This window comes from Falco rusticolus, chromosome 4 (assembly GCF_015220075.1).
Source record: "Falco rusticolus isolate bFalRus1 chromosome 4, bFalRus1.pri, whole genome shotgun sequence".
NCBI classification, from domain to species: domain Eukaryota; kingdom Metazoa; phylum Chordata; class Aves; order Falconiformes; family Falconidae; genus Falco; species Falco rusticolus.
Window position 1 is genome coordinate 89,693,982 of NC_051190.1, and position 19,960 is coordinate 89,713,941.

Genomic DNA, 19,960 nt, shown 5'->3' on the forward strand with positions numbered 1-19,960 from the left:
CTTCAGATCCTGGCAAATCCTAGTTATAGATCACAAAATGGACCTCGACTCACAGTTTGTCACATGGTGCAAATCCTGCTCATTCTGAGATCCATTGACATTTTCAGATATTTCATGGGATTTTCTTAGAAATAGACAACTCTATTCATCACTTCTACTGTTAAGCAAATTAACATTTGTATGAATACATGGTGTTTCACTCCTAGATAAAGACAAGGACATGCTTATGGCAGCATTGCCAGGTGCCAAGTGATATATTCAGCACAGTACACATCTGTGCCTACTCAAGCCAGCTGCCATGAGGATCCCTAACATCTCCATGGACATTCATCTTCTGGATACTATGGGCCACTACAGGCAGGCAGGTGGATACACTGATTCCTGAAGTAGTTTTATTTAGCTAGAAGGAGAATGCTGATACTGCCTGGAGGGTTTGAAAGAGACAGAGTCTGCAGGACTCGGAGTGTCACTGCTCAGGTACCTGAGAGCTATATCCCAGAGGTGTGGGGGCAGATACTGTGATGAAGCCAGGTGCAGCCAAGCCAAAGTATTAGGGATGTTGAGAGAGGAGACACAAGCACCGAGAGACTCTCAGTGATGTGGTCCTGGGGTCAGCAAGGATCTTTGCAGGTTGAAAGCTTTGGCTTAATTTCTCTTCTCGGTAGAAATGCAGAATCCTCAACTTCATGTACATGTCTTATGTCTGCTGTGAAGCCTAGGAAAGCAGATCCATCTCAGGAGCCTGATAAAGGGTAAGCTTCAGCCTGCTATTACACCTGGGAAAGCCCATGTTGGCCTCAGAACACTCCACTTTTCTAGAAACTTCCTTTTACAGCATAAGGAGGTGGAGCACTTCCATAAGAATCTTATTATTGCCATTATCATTACCTGGATCATTATTCATCTGCTTATGGAGGTTTTCTGGAGCAACACCCATATGAGACAACCAAAATGAACTGTGTTCTCTTTGCTGTAAGTCATTCTGGAGTTGATCTGGAAAGGGAATAGGGGTCTCCACCTGTCAACCCCCATCCCTTCACATGTTTTTTCAGCTCTGGGATGAAGGGCTAGTCCAGCCCCACCTCTCACAGTGCAGCACTCCAATGGGTGCCCTAAGCATTCCTTGGGTGTATGTGTGGGTGACCCACTGATCCCTCATCCTGTTCCTTGCTGACCCCTCCCCCCTTCTCTTGTTGAATAAGTTGTCCTCATCACCTCTGGGTTTGCAGCATCCAACAGCCTCACTGGAGGCAGGTTCCTCCATTAGACTATAGCTTACATCACCAGAGCAGGACACAGAGACAGAGGACACAGCAGGGTTCAGCTCCTGTTTCTGGAGACATGAGGAAGAGGTTGTGTTCCCAGGAAGCTGAGGAAAGAAATGGCAGAAACAGAAGAGACTTCTGTCCCCAAAGAAATAGTAACATCTCTAGAGAGGCAAGGACCCCAGCAGAGATGTGAAATGCCTGGCCTAACCCAGCAATCGGTGTGCAGAAAGGCAGCCAATTCCAGCTGGGGAGGTGAGGGCTCCACTGCAAGCTGACTGGGAACAGCCCCTTCCCACAACTGGCGCACCCAGAGCCGCCAGGGACCCTCATTGTGGAATGAGAGGAGTGCAGAGGAGAGCAGGTCCTCCAGATGCTAAGACACAGCCGTGCAGCAGCTTGTAGTTTTCTGACAAGTTCATTTTGAATGCAAAACATCCCAGCTAATGCTGTGGGCTGTGGTTTGGCTTCCTGAATTGCTGCCTTTTCATTTCCTGGGCACATTCCCCAGTTAAGGCAGCTTTTGCATGACAGGATGACAGGCCCAAGCAAAACATATCAGCATGGGCAGAGAACTCCACTCATATGCTGGAGTCATCAAATAACTGCCGCATACCAGTCCAAGACTAGAGCGAGGTTCTGCTTGTATTCTCAGGACTCAAAACAGAGTCAAGGAACTTTATTTGCCTGAGAACAGGTTTGCAAATGTGAAGGAGAGAGTGAGAGATAGAGAAAAGAAGGAAAGAAAGAGGGAAAGAATGAAAAAGTTCACAGCAATAGCTACTACACTGGAGCTGCAGCATCCCAACAGTTCGATTTGTTTCCAAGTCCAGTGGGGGAACGTTTCATCTGATGTTGGTTGCTTCCATTCTTTTATAGTGTTGTCATGAGCTGTTAACTACACCTTCCACCCAGCGGTGGTGTGTGGGCCCAATACGACCAAGTGGTCCCTAGGGGTCTCCAGGCCCCTTGATATCCCAACCCCGGGTCTGGGTGCATGCACAGGGGTTTGGTTAAGTTTCCCAGGATTAGGTCCCCTCATTGCTCCATGGTGTCAGTCAGTGGGTTTCCTGCCTTAACAATGTTGAAATAAACCTTTGCTGTGGTGATGGTGTGAGTTTCCTGCCATAGCAATGCTGAGACAAACATCTGCTGTGGCGATGGTGGTTCTCACTGATGCAGTCTCTTCTAATATCTGATGTCAGTCTGGGTTACACTTTTGGGTCTTTTTGTGGTCCTGTTGCCAAGAAGTGGCCTGGCTCCTGGGTTTGACCATATCCTACCTAACACTACTCCTGGAAAAAGTCTGCTGGTCTGTTTTATCTCCTCCTGTTCTGTACCAGGGAGGAAGGTATCGGTCAAGATGTGGTGCAAGCTCTTTTCCATATCTCAGAAAGAAAGGGCTGACAAGAAATGGTATAATAAAATGTCTGATTTAGAAAGATAGAATAAAAAGAGGAATACAGATACTGATAAACTTTACATTCCTTCAAATGCAGAGAACCCTGGCTTCATGCAGCATTGTACAGACCCAGGTGGATTTTCCCAAGACATGCCGTACAGATCCCATCTAGAAAGAGATTCTAGTTTGCTCCCATGTTGTGTGCCTTTAAAAAGAAAAGGAAAAAAAGCCACAACTTCTCTTGACACACTGGAAGGTTATTTCTGCCATAACACACACCAGCGTGCAGCACAGGCTGGCAGAGGGCACTCCAGCAGATTCCCTTGCGGCAGCTACTCATGCTAACATACGGGCTTCTCAAGCCTGTAGTGCAAGGCCCCATAGAGCAGATATGTCTTGCCCAAGAATACTGGCTCCTTGAATGCAATGTTTTCTTCAGAGCTTCCAATACAATGCCCCTCTGTGCCGTCTCCCTGGGTACTCAAGCAACATCATTAGCACGTGTAGAGTCTTGTCCTTCCTCAGAATGCTCCCCAGAATCCCTGCTGGGGCTGTCCCCAGGATGTCCCCAGCCGAGTGCAAAGTTGCTCATGTTTATGCATGTGTTCTCTTGTCTACACTTATCTGCACGCTGGATTTGTGCAAGTGTTTTTGTGAGTGCAAATTTTTGCATGATTCTATACTGGTGTGCATGAGCATGTGCGTGTTTGTGTGTCATTGGGTGTCACTCATCACGAGGGCATCTGCCAGTCATAGCAGAGGCAGTCTCCACTACTCTGATCATGAGGTCCACAGAACAGCCAGAGCCAGAAGGATCCTGAGTGCAGCTGAACAGCAACAGAACCAACCTGGCAAAGAACTGTCCATAGCACAGGCACTGAAATGCAACCTTTGGCATGTTCAGCCCTCCTTTTTCTGCCTGCCCCTGCAAAGCTCACACTCCACCACTGCTACTTCAGGCCCCAGCAAGGATGGTTTGACACTAGTTTGGATTCTTATTTTAATTCAATATGGAGATATTTGGAGTGCCTCAGCATAGCTGGAAATCACCTCTCTCACCAGTTCCCTGCCAGCCCAAGACACAGTGGTTGTCCCAGGTACTAGAGTACAAAAGAATGGGGTTTGCTTTATGAGAATCTTGTTTGAGACCAGGAAACATTGCTGACTCATTGTCAAGTTGGTGTCCAGTAGGACCACCCAGGTCATTTTCTGCAAAGTTGTTTTACAACTGGGTGGTCCTCAGCACATACTGATGCATGGGGTTGCTCCTCCCCAGATGCAGAACTTTGCACTTTTGTCCAAAGAGGGAAGCACGGATACCTTGTTACCCTCCCATAGGCACTGCACCAAACCAGATCCTTCCCATTGCACTTCTCAAGTTGCTCACATCAGCTGGGTAGTTTGTCACAGTCACCTGCACCACCACCTCCTTGGACTGAAATCCCTCCTTCTTCTGGTACTGGTCATCAGGAGCAGTAAGCCCAGATACCTTCTGGGCTCTGCTGGGTCCTCCAAGAACAGTGACTGCTTTGTCCAGGTGATGTTCACCACCTGGGAAGATTTCAGCTGAAGGTCTGTGATTTACAGGGCCATCCTCACCTTGCAGCCTTGACTGACAGAGGAGTGCCTTACTGCAGAATTAGATGCACAGCAGTGAAAGTTCCCCTCTCCATTGTATGCAGAGTACCCACCAAAATGAGAAACGCAGCAAAGGCTGCAGATCTGACAGGAAGCTGGAAAGAGGGAAAGGTGCTGCCCAGAAGCAGTTGTTCCCAGTGCCAGGGCTGCTCCTATTACTTCTCTGCTCACCGGCTCCAAACACCAGAACTTTGCCTCCCACCCCTGTCCCAGTCTTGGTCCCTTTCCTTTTCAGTGTGCCAGCAGCTGCTGGGGGGGGCCAAGTCCTGCCCTTATGCCTTGTGCAGGTGTAGAGCTGCACTGGGGTTGGGGCTGCAGATCCTCAGACTCCACCACCCCACCAACCTGCCCTGCCCCAGCAAGCATTGACCCAACCCATCGGAATCAGGACTTCATCTGCCTATTCTAGGAATTTATATGTTCATCCATTAAAATACGGGGGTTTTTCCCCTTTATCACCCCTTCCCCCCCCCCTTTCTTTTTATATACCTTTTTTCCCCTGTCTCTGAGTCCTCATGTATGGAGAAATACTGAACATCTGCTTCCAAAATAACAGAGGTTAAACTAAGAGAAATCTGAAACTTTTTGAAAAAAACACTACACCTGTGTTTCCCAGAGCCCTGAACGTTATGAGGAGCAGCTGTGCTTTCAAAAGCCCTCCCACCAACAAAAAGCACACAAAACCAGATACACTCTACGGCAAGGAAGAAATGTTCCCATGCAGCATAAATCTTACAGAGGGAGAGGGAAACCCAGGGAAAAGTTCAGGAAGCCACTGTGACTGTCCAGTCTGCTGTGAAGACAAGCAAAGGCAAAAGGTGAATGGACCTCATTCTTGCCCTCCTCAGCCTAGAGGTGTGACTATGTCATACACGCTCTGGCATACTCTGCAGGATGCAGCCATTTCATTGTGCTGCCAAGAGTGCCTTGTTCTGTAGTGTGCTGAGAGTCTCCGGAGGTACAGGGATACTGCAGCCAGGAAAAATGATCTTCACCGTGGCTGTGCCAGCTTGTGTCCTGCTAATCCAGTCAGGTGGGTGTATTCATGTACTTCTTACTGTCTCCAACAGTTTTTAGTACGTTACATGGAGGTCTGTGCCGGCAAGATGATGAGGTCAGGGAGAAATGCAGAGGGGCAATGGAAGTAGATCTCTGAACTTTCCTTTTCTTTGCAAAGACAGAAGGGTTTGGTGCAAACACAGCCTTAAACCTAGGGCAAATGAGAGAAGGAAGCAAGCTGCCCCACAGACACATTTCTGCCTGTGTTGCAGGTCTTGTTGGAGGTGACCCCCAGAAGCAATTCTTCTCCGAGGTGTCAGTCGCAGTTGGGCAGCGAGTGGTTCTGCCCTGCCAGTCCACCATAGAGGACAGTGACAGCAATTTGAATTTCTTCTGGTACCGCCATCTCCCAGGGGAAACCTTGACATTTCTCCTGCAAGCATTTAAAGCTTCAGGGAATGACAAGTTCCGCAATGGCCGATTCTCTGTGGTGGTCTACGAAAACAAAACAGCCCCCTTAGAAATAGCAACTGTCTCTTTCCAGGACACTGCAATTTATTACTGTGCTGTGAAACACCACGTAAAGCTAAGCCTCATTTCCGCTCGTGCAAAATCTGCATCACCAAGAACAGCACAGGAGTGGCGAGGCTTTCTCTGCATCTTCCAATCTTGGTAATGCTTTTGCCCTTGAAATGATTCTTTCCTCTTACATCAACCTTTACATCTCTCATCCCCAGCTTCTCCCTACCTTTCTCAAAGACCCCATCTATGCAGAGGTATTCAGATCAGGGACTTAGAAACGCAGGACCATGCGACTGTTTGCAGATGAGCTGAGACACTCAGCTTTCCTTGCTTTCTCACACAGAAACCAACACTGCTCGAGGAAATGATCAACAATCCCAGACATAACCTCCAGATGCAGCATCAATTTCTACCTGCTCTTGGTTCCTCCAGAAGCTGCCAGAAGAACCCAGTGGTGCTGGGGTTACAGCATCCTGCCTGAGGTCTTGACCCAGCTGTAGGCAGAGCCAGGGGATTCATGTCTCTGCTTTGCTCTTGGCCAGCCCTAGCCCTCAACACAGCTGCCTGATGGACCACAGACCCTCATCTTGCTCCTCTTTGCCGAGCCACCAAGGAGCAGGAAAGCAGCTTTTACCTTAATACTGCAGCACTGGGCAGGGTAATCCTTCTTTTGCTGCATATGGTTAAATGATGAGATCTCCCCACACCCCAGGCAGCATAAAGTCACATTCTGTGGAAAATACTAATAAAAAGAAAAGCTAAAGAAAGTGTAGTAAAACTAAGAAACACCTAAGCAACAAATACCATTGCAGCTTATGAGGCAAGAGGCTCTACGTATTAATAAAAGGTACTCCCTAACACTTCCCTGAGATAATCAAATAATAACTGATGAAGATGATCATGCGATGATGATGGGGTTCCCTAGGGTGTGCTCTGCTCACTGCTTGGTAGCACTAGGGACCCAAAGGCAATTTGGTTTGAGCAGCCCAGAGCCCAGGCAGGATTCGGCTTGGTATGTTCTCCCCACAGAACAGGCCAGGGAGCCTCCTACAACAGGTTTTCCAAACAGAACAATCATGACTGCAGTACACTGGATGTCACCACACTGGATCTGAAGGACACCGTCTTGTGTCCTGACAGGAATGACAGGAAAATACACCCAAAAGTGTCCTGGCAGTTCCTACTTTACCACTGTGCAGCTTCTAAGTTGCTTCTGGCACAGGCCAGACCAGCACCAAGGCAGTTACAGGGCTCTGACTGAAGCATAGAGTGGGGTGAAGGTGGGGCAGGCAGGGGGGAAAAGGGCACAGGCAGGGCAAATATGGTGAAAGATGAGGGTTGCTAAGGTGGAGCAGTTCTGACTATGCAGTCTCCCATGTCCCCGGGATTGTTTCCCAGGGAAGGATGACATAAAGACTTGGATCCTGAGGACCCGAGCAGGTCCCTGCAGCCCCAGAGTCCCCCACAGCCAGCTTCTGCTTTTTCCTGAAGATGGTAGGCAAGGCACACAAAGCCTGATGTCACTGCTAACCCACAGGACAGCGGTACAGCCCAGCAGAAAACAAGGGCAAAAACAGGTTGAAAAAGGTGGGATTAACGGTCCGGCTCCGGCAGGGCTGCAGTGGCGGTGAGGAATGGGGAACAACGCGGTGTGGAAAGGAAGAGCGCGGGACAAGGCGAAGGAGTGCGGGGATCACCTCGCACCGTATGCCTTGGTCCCCGCGGGCAGGGGAAGGCCGTGTGGGCGGGGCGGGCTGGGGGTGCGGGGCACGGGGAGGGCGCTGCGAGGGGCCGCTGCGGGCCGGCGTGCCGTCCCTGGGGCTGGGGCGGGGGCTGAGGAGGGGTCTGGGTCCGGCCCCAGGCGCGGGCGGCCGAGGCGCCGACCCCGTTCGGCAGGGCCCGGAGGGCGCCGAGCCGGGAGGGCGCCGTGAGCCGCGGGCCGGGAGCGTTCGTGTGCCGGGGCCCCGCGCCCCTGCTGCTGTGCCCGGGGCCCTGCCCCGCAGCCCTCCCCGCGCCCCCCTTCTCCTGGGCGGCAGGGGCCGCGGGCGCGGGGGGCCGGGCCGGGCCGGGCCTGGCGGGGGCGGGCGGGGGCGGCGGCGCTGCGCCGGCGGGGGGGCCTCGGCGTCGGGGCGGGCAGGGCCGGGCCCGCGCGTGGCTCCGCTGGGCTCCGCTGGGCTCCGCCGGCCCCGGCGCGGCAGGGCGGGATGGCGGTCGGGCTGGGGCCGTGGCTGCTGGCCTTGGCCTGGGCCGCGGGGCCGGCAGGTGAGAGCCGGGCGGGGAGGGCAGCGAGCCCCGGGCCGGGGAAGGGGAGGAGGGGGAGAGGGGGTGATTGGGAGAAGGAGAGGGAGGGCAGGGAGAGTGATGGGGAGAGGCAGAGGGGGAGGGAGGGGGAGGGGAGTGGGAGCGAAGGTAGAGGAGGGAGAAGGAGAGGGAGGGAGAAGGAGAAAAGGGAAGGCAGGAGAGGAGGGGAGGGGAGACAGAGTGGAGAGGGAGAGGGAAAGACAGGAGAGGGAGGGGGAGAGAGAGAGGCAGAGGGTGGGGAGGCAGAGGGTGAGGAGGCAGAGGGATGCTTTCGGGCAGCGGCCGTGCCGGAGCGCGGGGAGCAGGCGCGGCTCAGCGCCGGGCAGCGCAGGCGGGGCATTGCCCCGGGCCTGGGGCTTTGCCGGGCCCGGGAGGGGCAGCGGCCGCCGTGGCGGGGCGAGGGGCGGCGGGCGGCGGGGAGCGTCCTGGGGCCGTGGTTGCCCGGCTGCCTGTGCTCTCTGTCCGCAGGGGTGTGTGCGCAGCCGAGGCTGGTGGAGGCCGGTGGGGGGCTGCGACCGTCCGGGGGCTCCGTGCAGCTCTCCTGCCGAGCATCTGGCTTCCCATTCAGGAATTTAAACCTTTGCTACTACCAGCAGGCATCCGGTGGTAGACCCAAAACTGTTGCTTGGATCACCATGTCAAATATGACACTGAATTGCAGGGTCAAGCCACAGTGTCCTGGGACATTTCCCAGTCTGAGGCACCTGTCTCCTTGCGTGGCCTTAACGCTGGGGCACAGCGTGCTGTTCCTCAGCTTTTTGCAGAGAGACAAGAAATCAAGCCAAGCTTTAACGCAAACCTGCTGTGGCCCGGTCATGGGTGCACAAGGTTTGGAGCTGGCAAGTGCGTAGATGTCTCAGGAGTGTTCCCAGGGAGGGAGGGGCCATCAGTGCACACTGCATGTGGTCCTGACCTTTCTGCAGGACTTCTTTCCTGGCACTACCAGTTTTCAGCTCCTGAGTTCGGAATGCAGTGGTTTATCTGTGGAGGTGATTCAGTGTGTTTCAGTCAGCTAGCCAGGCTTGCCACTCTGCATGCCTGTAGCCCCTCTCTGCCTTCCCTTGTTCCCCTTTTTCCTAGGGCCACACAAAGCACTTAGGCATTAGCGACACCTTTGCCTGCTTCCATTGCCCCCTTGTGAGCCATCTGCTTGCATCAGCAAGAGCAAAGCAGTGCAGGAATCTCTCTCGTTTTGTTTCAGCTGCTTATCAGGGTGATGAGATCAAACCAGCAACATCTGCAGTGTGGTGGCGAGAAGGAGGCTCGGGTACTTTGCGATGCACTTACAGCTCCAATGCCTCCTATATTTATGTGGCCTGGTATCGGCAGCGTCCTGGTGGACCCCTGCAGTACTTGCTGCAGAGCAAGGGCCGCGGAGGCTCCTACAGCCACACAGCCCCTTTTGCCCGCAAGAGGTTTTCCTGCCAGGCTGACAAGAACTCCGGCACCCTGATCATCTCCGAGCTGGAGGTGGGGGACAGCGCGCTCTATTACTGCACCCTTCAGGAACCACAGTGAGGGACGCTTGGGGCATGCCTGAACAACAATGCTTCCTCCCCCTCCTGCTCTCTCTTCCTGCATGTTCATGGGGGTCACAGCCCACCTCAGGGGTGAGTCGATGAATGGGCTGTGCCTGGGGTCAGAGGGTGGGGGGTCTGATCGTGGCTAGGTGCTGTCAGTGGTCAGCACCTCCTATAAGGAAACAGAACAGAACAGGATAGGATAGAATAGAATAGGACAGAGCAGAACAGGACAGGATAGGATAGAATAGAATAGAATAGGACAGAGCAGGACAGGATAGGATAGGAGAGACTCTTTCAATTGGAAGTCATCTTCTAGTCCAGCTGCCTGACCAGTTCAGCATGTTATTAAGGGCGTTGCCCGAGTGCCTCTTAAACACCGAGAGACTTGGGGCATTGACCAGCTCTCTAGGAAGCCTGTTGCAGTGTTTGGCCACCCTAGCAATAAAGAAATGCTTCCTAATGTCCAGTCTAAACCTCCCCTGGCGCAGCTTTGAATGATTCCCACGCGTTCTATCGCTGGATACCAGGGAGAAGAGATCAGAACCTCCTTCTCTCCTTCCCCACCTCAGGAAGCTGTAGAGAGCAATGAGGTTGCCCTTCAGCCTTCTTTTCCCCAAACTAGACAAACGCAAAGTTCTTAGCTGCTCCTTATATGACATTACTTTCATCCCTTAGGGTGGGAACCCTGATGTGGGAAACGTGAGCAGAGCAGACATGTGGTTCACCATTGTCTTCTCCATAGGCTGCAAAAGAATCTCTGCTCTGGCCCCGGGACCACCTCCTCCCCCTCCTTGTTCACTGACCTTGGTGTCTGCAGGGGGGTTTATCTCACAGTTTTTGTTCCTTTTTTTACCTTGTTGTAAATATGTTACCACAGAGGCACCAGCAGCTTAGCGGGTTGGCTTTGTCTTGGCCACCAGTGGGTCATTTTGGAGCTGGCTGGAATCAGCCATGTCTGACATGGGGGCAGCCCTGGTCTCCTAGCACAGAGGCTGCCCATGCAGCCCGCCCTGCTTCCAAAATATTGCTGCATAAACCCTGTAGCGCCACAAGGTCACGCTGCTGGACACGTTCAACTCGGTGTCCTGAAGGAGCCTGACGGCTTTTGGGCCTTTCCAGTTGGACAACCCCCAGCACACACTGGTATATGGGTTTGTTCTTCCCCGGGTGCAGGACTTTGCGCTTTCCCTTGTGTTGTGGTTTAACCCCCATAGGTAGCTAAGTATCACACAGCCGCTCACTCTCTGCCTCCTCAGCAGGAGGGGGGACAGAATTGGAAGTATAAAAGAGAGCAAACTCGTAGGTTAAGATCAAGGCAGTTCAGCAGGTGGAAAAAAAAAGCCAGGTGCACAAGCCAAGCCAAGTGAAGAATGAATTCCCTACTTGCATTGGCAGGCAGGTGTTTAGCCGTTTCCAGGAAAGCAGGCCTCCCTCACGCACAGGGATTGCTTGGGAAGGGAAATGCCATGACTCCAGATGTCCCAATTTCTCTCCTTCTTTCCTGGAGTTTTATTGCTGAGCCCGATGTCATATGGTATTGAATAGTCCTTTGTCAGTTGGCGTGAGCGTTCCTGGCTGTGTCCCATCCCAGCTTATCGCCCACCATTAGCTTGCTCGCTTGGGGCAGCAAGCAAATCAGAAAAGGCCTTGATGCTGTGTGAGCACTGGCCAGCAAGAGGTTAACCACCCCTGTGTCATCAATACTGTTTTGTTCATAAATACGATACATAGGACCGTACGAGCTCATTTGAAGAAAACTAACTGTATCCGAGCCAGAGCGAGCACACCTTGTTGGACTGCCTGAGGTTCCTCTCAGCCTGTCAAGGTCCCTCCGCATGGCAGCACAAGCCTGTGGAGTAGCAGCCCCTCCTCCCAGTTTTGTTTCACCAAGTCATGTGTTGGGGGTGCTCTTTATTCCATCCTCCAGACCACGGCTGAAGATGAAGTGGGTCTGGGCGACCCCCGGTATCAATACAGACTGGGCAGAAAATGGATTGAGAGCAGCCCAGAGGAGAAGGACTTGGAGGTGCCGGTGGACGGAAAGCTCAGCATGCCCCGCCAGTGTGCACTTGCAGCCCAGAAAGCCAGCTGAATCTGGGGCTGCATTAAAAGAAGCGTGTCCACCAAGTCGAGGGAGGTGATTCTCCCCCATCTGCCCTCGTGAGATGCCCCGTGGAGTACCGTACTCAGGTCTGGAGCCCCCAACATAAAAAGGACATGGACCCGTTGGAGTGGGTCCAGAGGAGGGCCACAAAGATGATCAGAGGGCTGGAGCGCCTCTCCTATGAGGAAAGGTTGTGTTGGCGTTGTTTAGCCTGGAGAAGAGAACGCACCGGGGAGACTTGAGTATGAAGGCACGGACTCTGGTTGTGGTGCAACCAGAGACACTGTATTGTGCAGAGAAGCTCATATTTACATCTCTGAGCCTGGATACAAATTCCAGCTGTATGTACCACCAGGCGCTCAGGACAGCAACCATTCCTGCAGTTACATAGCTATATATCACTAACAAGCATGGAGACACCTTTTTGCTACTAGATAACCGTGTTTATCTTTCTTACTTCACAATACCCAGCTGTTCTCTCATCTCCTGCCAGGTCACACATTCTTCATCCTCCTCTCCCACACTGCATTCTTTCAAAATACAAAGAGATCTTCTAAGAAATATGTGGATGATTTTTAAATAGGGTCTGTAGCAACAGGACAAGGGGTGATGGTTTTAAGCTAAGAGAGGGTAGATCTAGATTGGATACTAGGAAGAAGCTCTGTACTATGAAGGTGGTGAGACACTGGAACAAAATGCAAATGCCCCGTCCCTGGAAGCGTTCAAGGCCGGGTTGCATGGGGCTTTGATCAACCTGGTCTAGTGGAAGGGGCGTTTGGAGTTAGGTGGTCTTTAAGGTCACTTCCAACCCAAAGCATTCGATGATTCTGAGTTAAACAGGACTGTACCCAGCACTGACCTCTGTGGTACACTGCTAGATACTGGTGTCCAGCTAGACTTCACGCTACTGGTCATCACACTTGGGATCTGGCTATGTGTCCAGTGCTCGGTGTGGAAGAAAAAGAAGGCACCAAGAAACAGCAGGGATGATGAGGGACTTGCGAGGGTGCAGTGACGGTGGAGAGGACGGAGCTCTGCGATGCGTGAAGTAGGAGTACGGGGCAAGGGGGAAGGCGCAGGGAGTCTTTTCTCCACGTGTATCTTGGTGGTCCCCGCGGGCAGGGGAAGGCCGTGTGGGCGGGGCGGGCTGGGGGTGCGGGGCACGGGGAGGGCGCTGCGAGGGGCCGCTGCGGGCCGGCGTGCCGTCCCTGGGGCTGGGGCGGGGGCTGAGGAGGGGTCTGGGTCCGGCCCCAGGCGCGGGCGGCCGAGGCGCCGACCCCGTTCGGCAGGGCCCGGAGGGCGCCGAGCCGGGAGGGCGCCGTGAGCCGCGGGCCGGGAGCGTTCGTGTGCCGGGGCCCCGCGCCCCTGCTGCTGTGCCCGGGGCCCTGCCCCGCAGCCCTCCCCGCGCCCCCCTTCTCCTGGGCGGCAGGGGCCGCGGGCGCGGGGGGCCGGGCCGGGCCGGGCCTGGCGGGGGCGGGCGGGGGCGGCGGCGCTGCGCCGGCGGGGGGGCCTCGGCGTCGGGGCGGGCAGGGCCGGGCCCGCGCGTGGCTCCGCTGGGCTCCGCCGGCCCCGGCGCGGCAGGGCGGGATGGCGGTCGGGCTGGGGCCGTGGCTGCTGGCCTTGGCCTGGGCCGCGGGGCCGGCAGGTGAGAGCCGGGCGGGGAGGGCAGCGAGCCCCGGGCCGGGGAAGGGGAGGAGGGGGAGAGGGGGTGATTGGGAGAAGGAGAGGGAGGGCAGGGAGAGTGATGGGGAGAGGCAGAGGGGGAGGGAGGGGGAGGGGAGTGGGAGCGAAGGTAGAGGAGGGAGAAGGAGAGGGAGGGAGAAGGAGAAAAGGGAAGGCAGGAGAGGAGGGGAGGGGAGACAGAGTGGAGAGGGAGAGGGAAAGACAGGAGAGGGAGGGGGAGAGAGAGAGGCAGAGGGTGGGGAGGCAGAGGGTGAGGAGGCAGAGGGATGCTTTCGGGCAGCGGCCGTGCCGGAGCGCGGGGAGCAGGCGCGGCTCAGCGCCGGGCAGCGCAGGCGGGGCATTGCCCCGGGCCTGGGGCTTTGCCGGGCCCGGGAGGGGCAGCGGCCGCCGTGGCGGGGCGAGGGGCGGCGGGCGGCGGGGAGCGTCCTGGGGCCGTGGTTGCCCGGCTGCCTGTGCTCTCTGTCCGCAGGGGTGTGGGCGCAGCCGAGGCTGGTGGAGGCCGGTGGGGGGCTGCGACCGTCCGGGGGCTCCGTGCAGCTCTCCTGCCGCGGATCCGGATTCCACTTCGGGCATTTCGGAATTTGGTGGTACCGTCAGGGCCCCAGTGGCGGACTGGAGTGGGTGTCCTGGATAAGCCATAGTTCATTAGTGATTCACATTGGGCCAGGAGTGGAGGGTCGAGCCGCCGTGTCCCGGGACAACTCCCAGTCTGAGACATATCTCAGCCTGCACCTTCTTCATCATGGGGACTCTGCGCGCTACTTCTGTGCAGTGTTCACACAGAGACAGGAAATCCAGCTTAGCTTTAACACAAACTACCCACCAGGATCCCGGCTGCACTCCTTGGAGCTTGAGGGGAGGTGTGTAACATTGATGTTCACGGTTGTTCCTGGAGAGTTGTGTAGTTACAGCATACAGTCTTCAAACGTTGGATTATGAAAGGGACATGCTACCTTTTGCTGTCCCCAAATGAGACTTTGGATGAATGCATCCACTCCTGGGCTCCCCAGCACAGGAAAGACAAGGACATACCAAAGTAAATGTAATGAAGGGCCACAAAGATGAGGAGGGAGCATCTGACATACAGGGAGAGACTAAGAGAACTGTTATGATGTAGTGTAGAGAAGAAAATTCTAGAGGGGAATTCATCACTGTATGTAAATACTTGAGGTTGTGTAGTCTCCATTCTTAGAGATATTCAAAACTGAACTGGACAAAATTGTGGACAGCCTACTATCCCTAACCCCAGTAGGCAGCTAAGCACCACCCAGCTGCTAGCTCAGTCACCGGCAGTTGGGTGGGTGGGAGAAATGGAAGAGAAAAAGTCAGAAAACCTGTGTGTTGAGATAAAGGTAGTTTAAGAAGTAATGCAAAAGCTGCACACAAATCAGTCACAATAACGAATTCTTTCCCTGATTCCCACTGGCAGACAGATATTCAGCCATTTCCCAGAAAGCAGGCCTTTATCATGCATAACAGTTACTTGGGAAAGATAAATGCCATAACTCCAAATATTACCGTTTCTTCCTCCTTTCCCCCCAGATTTTTTGCTTCACATAACATCATGCTATACACATTATCCCTTTGGCTGGTTCTGGTCAGCTGTACAATTGGTGGGCAACATGAGAAATGGAGAAGGCCCTGATGCTGTGTAAGCACTATTAAGCAATAGCTAAAACATCGGTGCATTATCAACATGGTTTTGGTCACAAATTATCACAGCTGCCCACGCAAGCTGCTATGAAGAAAATTAACTCCATCACAGCCTCATGCAGTATACCCACTCGACACCAGTTGACCTGCTTTAAGCAGGAGAGTTAAACTAGACCTTTTCCAGAGGTCCATGGTAGCCTCAACTCTTCTAACCATCCTGTGACCAAAACTGGCTTCTCTTCTGCTCCTGTTTTCTTGTTTTCTGGGAACTTGAATAGACAGCATCAGGCCTGATGGCCAGCCAGAGCTTTTAAGAGAGCTTTGGGGTCTGGAAATACTTTGGGAGTACTCTTGCATCCTTGGGTTTCTGACTGGGAGGACAACCTCTAATGTCTCCTCCTCATGTGCCGCCAACTTGCTGCCTGTACCCCCTGCAGTCCTCCACCAGTGGCCTTCAGGTGGCTGTGAGTGGAAAAGGGAGAGCCTCTACCAATCATTTCCTGATCTAATTGTCTCCACTCTCTCCATGAACCCTGCCTCCAGCAACACACTGTGGCCAGCAGTAGGCCTCTCAGGCTCTGGAAAGCAGCCAGTCAACCAGTCAAATACACGTGGATCCATGTTATTCCCCTTCATGGTGGGCTGGTCTTGGCTGGACACCAGGTGCCCACCAAGCTGCTCTATCACTCCCCTCCTCAGCAGAACAGGGGAGGGAGAAAATAAGATGAAAAAAACCCTTGTGGGTCAAGATAAAAGCAGTTTAATGAAACAGTAGCAGAAGTTGCTTGTGCAGAAGCAAAGGGAAACAAAAGATGTTATTTTCTACTTCCCATCAGCAGGCGATGTTTGGCCACTTCCCAGAAAGCAGCATTTCCATACACATAGAGGTTGCTCTAGAAGACAAACTCTGTAAAAACCCAGTGCCCCCTCCCCCTTCCTCCTCCATTCTTGTAGCTTTTATATCTGAGCAGATGTCATATAGTATGGAATATCCTGTAGGGTCAGTTTGGGTCAGCTGTCCTGGCTATGTTCCCCCCCAAGATCTTGCCCACCCCCAGCCTACTAGTGGGGAGGACGGGGTGCTGGAGAGACAGCCTTGCTGCTGTGCAAACACTGCTCAGCAGTAGCCATAACATGGGTGTGTTATCACCACTCTTCTAGCTACCGATACAAAGGACAGCACGATGAGGGCTGCTATGGGGCTCAGCCAGACCCAATCCACCGTTCTTCACCAAAACTGTGTCATACAGGCAGGATATGGTAAATAGCAACAGGGACTGAAATCCTTCCAATAAGCGGGCTCTGGAAAATCCATCATTTCATGAAGAGTCCACTCCTCCACTAACTGAATCACGCTGACTGGAAGGCCATTAGCTGCAAATGTTTCTTTGTGCTCTTTTTTTTTTTTTTTTTTCTTGTGCTCTTTCTGGGGAACCTGAAAGGACAGCATTAGGCCTGATGGCTCACCAGAGCTTTTAAGAGACAGCTTTGAGGTCTGGGAATTCTTTGGGAGTACTCTTGCATCTTTGGGTTTCTGACTGGGGGAAAGACCTCTAGTCTTTCCTCCTGACCTCGTGTGCTGCCAACATGACGCCATGTACCCACTTTATTCTCTCCATGAACCCTACCTCCAGCAACACACTGTGGCCAGCAGTAGGCCTCTCAGGCTCTGGGAAGCAGCCATTCAACCAGTCAAATACACGTGGATCCATGTTATTACCCATCCTTTCAAAGCTAGGCTCTGTGTTGTGTACCTAGTTTGTACAACCTCATCACATGCGTTTGTATCTGTCTCTGCAACTTCACAAAAGAACAACACACCACTATCTAACAGAAGACCACACACCATAAAAAATAGACATCAGAAACACAGCTAACATAAGCATACTGAATAGCTCCTCTGTATGCTACTTTTTTACCCACCCATATTACTTTGTATCACTTGCATATTTATCTCTGGAGTGCCATATTTGAAACTTGAAGCCAAAAGAGGAAAGCAAATTTTCCTAAACACCCCTATAAAAAGCTATTTCCAGAAGTCATCAGGGGAGTAGCTGTGAAAGGCAAGATGCTAATTGCAATACCACTTGCTTAGAAGAATGGAAACTATCTGAGACTATGAGCTTTTACCTCAAGGTCAATGTGACCTGAAGATCCAACCAAAGCCAGCCAGCTCTTCCTGACTCAGAATACCCCATACTGATGACAAAACAATAGAAGATTAACCCTTTAATGAAATCAGGCATATAAGCATGGCCAGAAGTGCAATCAGCCAGAATTCAGGATAACCACCACCTGCACTGGACATGGGTTTAGAGGAGTGAAGATTCATACAGCAGTTGCCATACATCTGTACCACCTATGCAGGACAAGTGTGTACTCATCCAGTGTAGGACAAGTACATTCTGATTATGCAAACAATAGTCACTAATCAGCCACATATAAAGACTCTGCTTTCCTCTATATCAGGCAAAGGCACAGCAATGAGCATAGCTAAAATACAAAAGAATAAGTTCCTTTGATAATTCTATGATAAGCACCCTTGCGCCTCTCCTCAAATGGCAAAGAACTGACTTTACATAGCAGTTAGACTTTCAGTTTTCCCCTTTTCCCTGGCACATATCACCTGCAAGGATGTGAATGAGCCTGTGAGTCTTTCACAGAATCACAGGAAGGTTGAATTTGGGAGGCACCTCAGGGTGTCATCTGGTCCAAGCCCCCCTACTCAAGCAGGGCCACCTACAGCCAATTGCCCAGGACTGTCTCCAGACAGCTTGTGAATACCTCCAAGCACGGAGACCCAGCAACCTCTTTGGGCAACCTGTGCTTGGTCACCTTGACAGTGAGAAAGTGTTTCCTGAAGTTCAGAAGGAGCGCTCTTTTTTTCAGTTTGTGCACACTGCCTCTTGACCTGTCACTGAGCTCTACTGAAAAGGCCCTGGCCCTGTCTTCTTTGAACCTTCCTTCAGATGTCACAACTGGAGGCAGCCTGGGCTGTAGTGATCATCCTGGTGGAATTTGCAGTCCTGAGGGATATGGGACAGGTAAAAAATATAGTTGGGATCCTGAATTTTAGGAAAGCAAAATTCCAGCTGTTCAAGGAGTTAGTCAATGGGACCTCTTGGGAAAAATCCCTCAGGGATAAGGGAGCAGAACAGAGCTGGCAGATCTTTAAGGTTGCTTTCCATAGAGCACAAGAACTCTTGATCCCTAGATGTAAGAAATCAGGAAAGGAAAGCAAGAGACTCGCATGGCTCAGTCAAGACATCCTGGTCAAACTAAAGGGCATGAAGGAAAAGCACATGCAGTGGAAGCAGGGACAAGTATCTTGGGAAGACTATAGGGATGCTGCCCAGTTGTGTAAGGATGGGGTCAGGAAGGCCAAGGGGCAGCTGGAGCTGAACTCGGCAAGGGACATGAAGAATAATTAGAAGGAGTTCTATAGGTACATCAGCAAAAAAAGGAAGGTCAAAGAGAGTGCACACGCCCCCGTACACCTCCCAATGAACTCGACTGGAAAACTGGTAACAATGGCTGAGGAGAAGGCTGAGATACTCAAACAAATCTTGCCTCACTCTTCACTAGCAATCTCTCTTCCTACACCTCTCAAGTGGATGGACCACAAGACAGGGACTAGGGGAGCAAAATCCCTTCCCCTGTAAGAGATGATCTGGTTTGAGACCACCTGAGGAATGAACCTGAACATACATAAGTCTCTGTACCTGACAGGATGCATCCCAGATTCTGAGGGAATTGGCTGATGTAGTTTCCAAGCCACTCTCCATGATACTTGAAAAGTCATGGTAGTCAGGTGAAGTCCCCAGTGACTGGGAAAAAGGAAAGCATTGCACTCATTTTTAAAAAGGGTAGAAAAGATGACCCTGGGAACTACTGACCTCAGCCTCACTTCTGTGCCTGAGAAGATCATGGAAGAGATCCTCCTAGAAGCTATGGTCAGGTACACGGAGGACAGGGAGGTGATCCAGGACAGCCAGCACGGCTTCCCAAGGGCAAATCTTGCCTGACCAACTGAATGGCCTTCTATGATTGAGTGGCTGCATCAGTGGACAAGGCAAGAGCTACGGATGTCATCTGTCTGGACTTCTGTAAGGACTTTGATGTGGTCCTTCACAATATCCTTCTCTCTAAGTTGGAGATAGGTGAATTTGTTGGATGGACTATTTGGTGGATAAGGAATAGGTTGGATGGTCACATCCAGAGAGCAGTGGTCAACAGCTCAATGTCTGGATGGAGATCAGTGGCAAAAGGTGTCCCACAGAGGTCTGTATTGGGACCACTACTGATTAATAGCTTCATCAATGGCATAGACAGTGGGATTGAGTGCACCCTCAGCAAATTTGCAGACAACACGAAGCTGAGTAGGGCAGCTGACATACCTGAGGGACAGGATGCCATTCAGAGGGACTTAAACAAGCTTGAGAAGTGGGCTCCTGTGAACCTCATGAGGTTCAACAAGGCCAAACCCAAGGTCCTGCACCTGGGTCAGGGCAACCCCCATATCAATACAGGATTGAGAGAAGCCCTATCTGAGAGATAAGGACTTGGGGGTACTGGTGGATGAAAAACTGGACATGAGCCAGCAATGTGTGCTTGCAGCCCAGAAAGCCAACCACATCCTGGGGTACATCAAAAGAAGCATGGCCAGCAGGTCAAGAGAGGTAACTCTGCCCTTCCACTCCATGCTGGTGAGACCCCAACTGGAGTACTGCATCCAGCTTTGGAGTCCTCAGCACAGGAAAGACATGGACCTGTTTGAATGGGAGAGGAGGGCCACAAAGATGATCAGAGAGCTGGAACACCTCTCCTATGAGTAAAACTTAAGAGAGTTGGTGGTGTTTAGCCTGGAGAA

General features: G+C 52.5%; 1 protein-coding gene and 1 gene segment (V, D, J or C); both read left to right on the forward strand.

The window, feature by feature from the left end:
* Positions 1-8,030: 8,030 nt before the first annotated feature.
* The window catches only part of LOC119146340 (T cell receptor alpha chain MC.7.G5-like), a 30,680-nt gene continuing 18,750 nt past the window's right edge, over positions 8,031-19,960 (forward strand). The window contains exons 1-2 of the mRNA XM_037383841.1: positions 8,031-8,088; positions 9,329-9,640. Coding sequence (XP_037239738.1) covers positions 8,031-8,088; positions 9,329-9,640 — 370 coding nt within the window. The remainder of the gene's footprint in view (positions 8,089-9,328; positions 9,641-19,960) is intronic.
* On the forward strand, positions 13,334-15,349 carry LOC119146753. The segment is given in 2 exon segments: positions 13,334-13,399; positions 13,907-15,349. Coding segments are annotated over 2 exon segments (528 nt in total).